General features: G+C 38.8%; 1 protein-coding gene across 1 annotated transcript in view; it reads right to left on the bottom strand.

Moving 5' to 3' along the window:
• Positions 1–3,852: 3,852 nt before the first annotated feature.
• Positions 3,853–6,000, bottom strand: part of LOC122728752 (TRPM8 channel-associated factor 2-like) — a 47,816-nt gene continuing 45,668 nt past the window's right edge. Inside the window, exon 8 of the mRNA XM_043967534.1 lies at positions 3,853–4,104. Within this exon, the coding sequence (XP_043823469.1) occupies positions 3,853–4,104 (252 nt within the window). The remainder of the gene's footprint in view (positions 4,105–6,000) is intronic.

The raw sequence follows: 6,000 nt of genomic DNA, 5'->3' as shown, positions 1-6,000 counted from the left end.
TTGCAGAGTCAGAACTTTCTGTGTCATTAAAACTCTCTGACTGGAACAGTCTCTGTCTTTATGATAGCATCCAGAAATGAAGGACTCCTCTATTTAGACCTGGGGACACCATGTAGTAAATAGGAAAGGATCTTCAGTCCATCTTGCCCTTTTCCTAGGCTTTATGGCCTCAAGATACAGGCTTGGGTTTTTGGTATATTTTATTCATCATTTTTCATTCTAGGTGTAAGAGCTCAAGCTGTGGTGGTCTTGGAGTCCATGCTTCCCTGCCAGATGGTGTAGTCAAACCAGTAGGGAATCCCTGAGAAGTCAGTCCCTGGGCATCCATGGAAGTGGGGCAGGGACAAAATTGGAATTGAATTTGGTGGGACTAATTCTATGTAGAAACTAAGTTAAATTGTGAACCCAGTCTCCCTATTTTCCTTAAAGACTGAGTGCTAGAGGGAAGATTATGATCCTGAGGTATAGGGGGGAATGTTTGTATGATTTTTCTTGCTATACCTTTTTTTATTTTTAGTGAGGCAATTGGGGTAAAGTGACTTGCCCAGGGTCACACAGCTAGTAAGTGTTAAGTGTCTGAGGCCAGATTTGAACTCAGGTACTCCTGACTCCAGGGCCGGTGCTCTATCCTCTGCACCATCTAGCCGCCCCCTTGCTATACCTTTGAATTCAATATTCTTCTGGAAAAGTTAATATGTGTGTTAAGTGGTTAAATGAAATCATGGTGATTGGACCCCTGAGATTGAGAGAACAAAATTAGTTGGGGCTCTGGCCAATGACAGAGAAAAGAGACTCTTCACAAAAGCTTCACAAAGTATAGAACCCTGGAGGGAGTGTGCAAACATAATGGACCTGGCCCTCAAGGAATAAAGCCAAAACAATCCATGTTATAGTTTGGTGTGGTGGCTAAAATGCCAACCTCTGGTTAGGTTTTCAGATGGATTATAGTTAATATTGAGCATTAACAGAGAAGCAGTAGAATATGAGGCAGTGAATGTGAGAGTGTCTGAGTGTGGACCCTCAGAGCTAATTCTGTGTTTAGAATGAGAAAAAGAGTCCTGTGTTGTGGATATATGAGACAAAGTACTAGGTTGCTGCATAAAGTCAAATGTGCTTTCTCTTTCCGTATAGTTTGGCACGAGAGGTTGTGCAGTTGTAATTCCTAGTGTTCCTCTCCTAGGCAATGATATCACCATCTTGGGAGGGTTCTGAGGTAATCCTCAAAGATATATTACCTGGATGGCATAGTTCTGAACCCCTCCTCTTTGCATGGAAAAGAGTGCTGAGAAGGAGGGGAAAAGTTAGTGTTTGGATTTCATTATAACTATGGCAAGTGCTAAAGTTCTTTTGAGAGTGTATGTGAATAGGTCTGTCATGAGGCTATTTGGGGTTTTAGGAAAGGGTATGGAACCAAGAGAAATGCTTTTGAGAATATTAGTATGAGAAAGAAGAGGCTTGGTAAGCTAGGGTGTAGCTGCCTCATCTTTAGGCAAAAGAACAGATTTCTTGTGTTCAACCTGTGATGTTTAAAATATACATGTACGGTTTCCTTAAATTAGAAGCTTTATCACCAGTCTTTGGGCATTAAGCATTTATTAAAGCATACCAAGTATTCACATGGAGTTCAGAAAGTTAAGAAAATGCCTGCCTAGCCTAGAATTACAGCCTGGTTTGATTCTTCCTCAAGTCCTCTGCCATGAGCCTGCTTCAATCATGAACTCCTCAGAAAACTGAGTGTGGAAGCTTTTTATAGGTCTGGAGCAGAGGCAGTCCTTACACACTGCTTCAAACTGATTGGTTAGCATCATCCAAATCCACTGGTTCACTGGACTTGAGGGTGGTCTCAAGTTAAGTTCAAAGTCTTTAGCTTCTGAGAACTCTACCTTCTTAAGGGCTAGCTGGTTGTGATTTACAATCTAGTTAACTTTTGAAGTAGGATAATCAGCAATCACTCTTACTTAATTCAATCAGTTTAGATTAATCTCCAGGTGGGCCTTTGAGTATCTGCTAAATCCCATTATTTTATCACAAACCGCAAGAAAGGACTGGACCTTGAGAGTTTGGGAGAAAAATGTGAATCAAGGAAAGGAGGCATTAAAGAATCACTCAATTTCATTTTAATTCAGTAAAAATTTAGTCATTACATGTTACATGCTAGGTGATAGATGCAAAAATGAAAAACAAGAGTCCTTGCTATCAAAGAGCTTGAAGTCTAATAGAGAGAATAGATTTATGATTTTATTGATATCGGCAACCCATCTCCACCCCAGCACAATGCACAATGCGCATCCATACCTTCTCATTCTGTAATGGTCTTGTCTATGTTCTCTCATAAATCCTAAATAGAAGCTTTCCTCTATTTTTTAACATTTTGTTCATACTAGTACTTTACTATGGCTGTCTAGGTTATTCCTTACTCTTTCTTCATAGCCATTCCACTTTTTTATTTATGTATTTTGTTAGAACATTTAAGATTTAAATTTACAGTTGGAAGGGCCTTAGAGGTTATAGAGCCCTACCCTCTTATTTTATAGAAGAACCTGAGAAGAAAAGAAGTAGGTGATTCTGTTTGTACTAGACCTTATTGGTTATAGGCTGCATTTTACATATAGTCACTATGCATTAATCTATCGCCCTGTGGTTCACCCACAATTTTGAACCTGCAATTATTGTGGTTTCCCACAATGGTCAGCCATAGAGTATAGAGGGTCGTCAGTGAATATGCTTTTATTAAGTACCTGCAATGCACAAGCACTGTGTTAACTGCTGAGCATATAAATAAAGGTAAAAAGACAGTCTCTGCCTTCAAGGAGCTCAAGGTCTAATGAGGGAATCAACATGCAAACACCAGTCTACAAACAATTGGAAACTTGTCTATAGAAGGAATTGGAAATAATCAAAAGAGGGAAGGAACTAGAATTAAGGAAGATTGGGAAAGGCTTCTAATGGAAGATAGAACTTTACCTTAGACTTCAAGGAAGCCAGGGAATCCAGGATACAGAGTGGAGGAGAAGGAATATTTGAGGCATGGGACACAGCCAGGGAAAATGTGCTATGTAGAAACAAGTAGGTATGCTATAAGGTAGGAAGTGATAAACATTCTCTTCCTCTCTGCGTTCAAGAAAGCTTCATTGATGTGGGACCTGCCTGAGAAAGGTTAAATTAATTCTTTTCCAGTCTAATGGCAAAGACCTCTCACTTGTATAGGATATCATTCCCTGCAACATAAATTGAATTCAAAGAATTGTTGTTAAAGGGTCTATATCTAGTCTTCTTCACACATCAGGTCATAGCACAACCCTTTTGAGGACTTCATTTGGAAGGGACATCAGAGGTCAAAGTGTCACTTAAAGTATTTCTGTGAGAACTACCACTTTATGTGACAAGGTAGAAGGTGGTGGAATTTGGGGACAAACTACTTAAGATAAAAAGACAGGTAAAGTTTTTTTACACTAAATTGGCATCTCAGTTTGGGACTCTCACCTGATCTCTTTATAAAAAAGAAATGTCCAGACAGAATGCTCAGATCTCTTAAAGTCATCTGTTCCAGTGAAATACAGCTGATGGTTCTCAATCATAACCAGTCTTTTTACTTATTGAATACCCAGACCACGTATCAGAAAGGAATTTGGTGGATAGTCCATGTAAGCCACCCAAATATCTATTGAGAAAAATCTTGGTTGATATTTTGGACTATATCTTGAGCCTTTATCTTCAAAAAAACTGCCTGTTTTCTTGTTCTCTGCAGCAATTTGGTTTCACATGAGACTGAAGATCTAAAGGCAAAGAATTAGAAATTGGAGCTTTAGGGGTATCCCTTTATGGGCACATCCCAAGCTTGCTGGCCTTTCCTTAATTCTCCTGGCAATATATTTTCATGGGGTTCTCCTTCCACTCAGGCAGGTAGCTCACAGCATTAGCCACCTCCTTATGAACAGGCCAGCCCCAGGCCTTAAAGAAAGGAGCCAGATTCTTCTGTACCTGCTCAGAGAATTTTGTCACCCACATGTTCATTTTGCTTTCATTGTCCTTTGGCACCCCAGACATATGTTGAAATGTTTTGAAGACTTCAGTCAAAGACTCCCAGCCAAAGGCTTCCTGCAGCTGAGAGGAAAAGAGAGCAGGATGAAGTATTTAGTTCCCCACAGGCAATTCAGTACATAGATATTGTTGAATTCATTTTGGTTTTAGTTATGAGCTTCTTTTTCCCTTGACCAATGTTTCCATCCTTCCTATGCACAATGAAGCAATGCCTAGATAAATGTTCTTAGAACCCTGAAATCCATGTGAAAGAGAATTTCCAGTGCCGAAGACTGGTTTTCAATACAAGTGACATCTTTTATTGCTTCCTCCCTTCCCTCCCCCCCCCGAAACTCAATCTTCATAAAAATTTGATGGGTTGAGGAGTATGAGAAGGAGGGAGCATTCAAGGCATGGGGGTCACAGTTGTGTTTGGACTTAAGGAAATTCATAGATCAGTGATGGAACAATTCTCAGGAAATAATTTTTAAAATGATTTTTATTTAATTAATTATTTCCCAATTACGTGTAATTTTTTTTTAAAGAATGATTCAAAAATTTTTTGAGTTTCCCCACTCCCTTCTTTGAGGAGGCAAGTAATTTGATATAGATTATACATGTAAAGTCATGCAGAACATATTTCAACATTAGCCATATTGGAAAAAAAAACAAAATGAAACAATAAAAATAAAGAAAGTAAAAACAAGTAAGCTTTAATCTGCATTCAGAGTTCATCTGTTCTCTCTCTGGGAGTGGATAGCAGTTTCAGAAAATAGTTCTTAAGGCAATCTGATATAGAATTTGTGATGGTAAAGGTGTTGAGAATATTGGGAGAAATTGGAATATTGAAAAGGTGACCCTGGAGAGATACTTTGTGCATGTCTCTAGCCTTGTCTACAGCAGAGTGGAAGAATGTCTCCTGACCTGACTATATGAACATCTGGTATATTGGCGAGTCTCTGTCTGTCTGTCTCTGTCTCTGTCTCTGTCTCTGTCTCTGTCTCTGTCTCTCTTTCTCTCTATTTTGTCTGTCTGTTTATCTATCCACACATATATGTAATGAGAGATGTATATGCATAGTGAGATATATCTGTGTGCATATATATCTCTCTACAGGTATATATTTTATATGAAGATATATAAACTTGAGTGGAAAAGGGTGGCTTACATGAAAATATCCTTTGAAGACATCCAATTTCTTTTTCTCTTATTGAGTTCATTGAGCCATCTTAATTTGTTTTTCCAAATAGTTTTCCTTACTAAGAAGAGAATATGCTAACCAGCCAACAATAATATTTCCTATAAGTCTTTGTTTATATTATATATCCTATTGCTTTTGTCAGGTGATGTACTCTGAATGTACTCTGCTCTGTACTTGACTCCTGGACTCTAAGGTGACCATAGCCATCATGGTGTGTCCTCAGGATTATCTCATTCATAGCATCACAGAAATATAGCTCTAAAGGACTTTAGAGGAAACTTCATTTTATGGATGAGGAAACTGAAGCCTATAGAGCTTAAATGACTTTTCCAAGATCAAGCAGGTACTAACTGAGCAAACTATGATTCAAACCTTGGTCCCATGACTATAAATCCAGTGCTATTTTTAGTGTATTCAGTAGACTCCCCTCACTGGGGTCTCTAGGACCATCACTGAAATTTTCTTGACAACTCTCTGGAGCAGGCCAGATCAGGTTTCTTTCTGGCCTATCTCTATGAAGACCTCCAGAGAAGTCACATAATAATGTGGAAACTGAAGCATTGCAAAATAAAGTCAATGTACTATGTCCATAGGGCTATAAAACTGTGCATACCCTTTGATCTAGCAATACCACTACTAGGTTTATATCCCAAAGACATCCCCCAAAAGAGAAAAAGACCTATCTGTACAAAAATATTTATAGCAGCTCTTTTTGTGCTGGCTAAGAATTGGAAATCAAAGGAATGCCCATCAATTGGGGAATGTCTCTAAACAAGCTG

This window comes from Dromiciops gliroides, chromosome 5 (assembly GCF_019393635.1).
Source record: "Dromiciops gliroides isolate mDroGli1 chromosome 5, mDroGli1.pri, whole genome shotgun sequence".
NCBI classification, from domain to species: Eukaryota; Metazoa; Chordata; class Mammalia; order Microbiotheria; family Microbiotheriidae; genus Dromiciops; species Dromiciops gliroides.
Note: the sequence above shows the minus strand (reverse complement) of the source record. Positions and strands in the feature narration are given on the sequence as shown.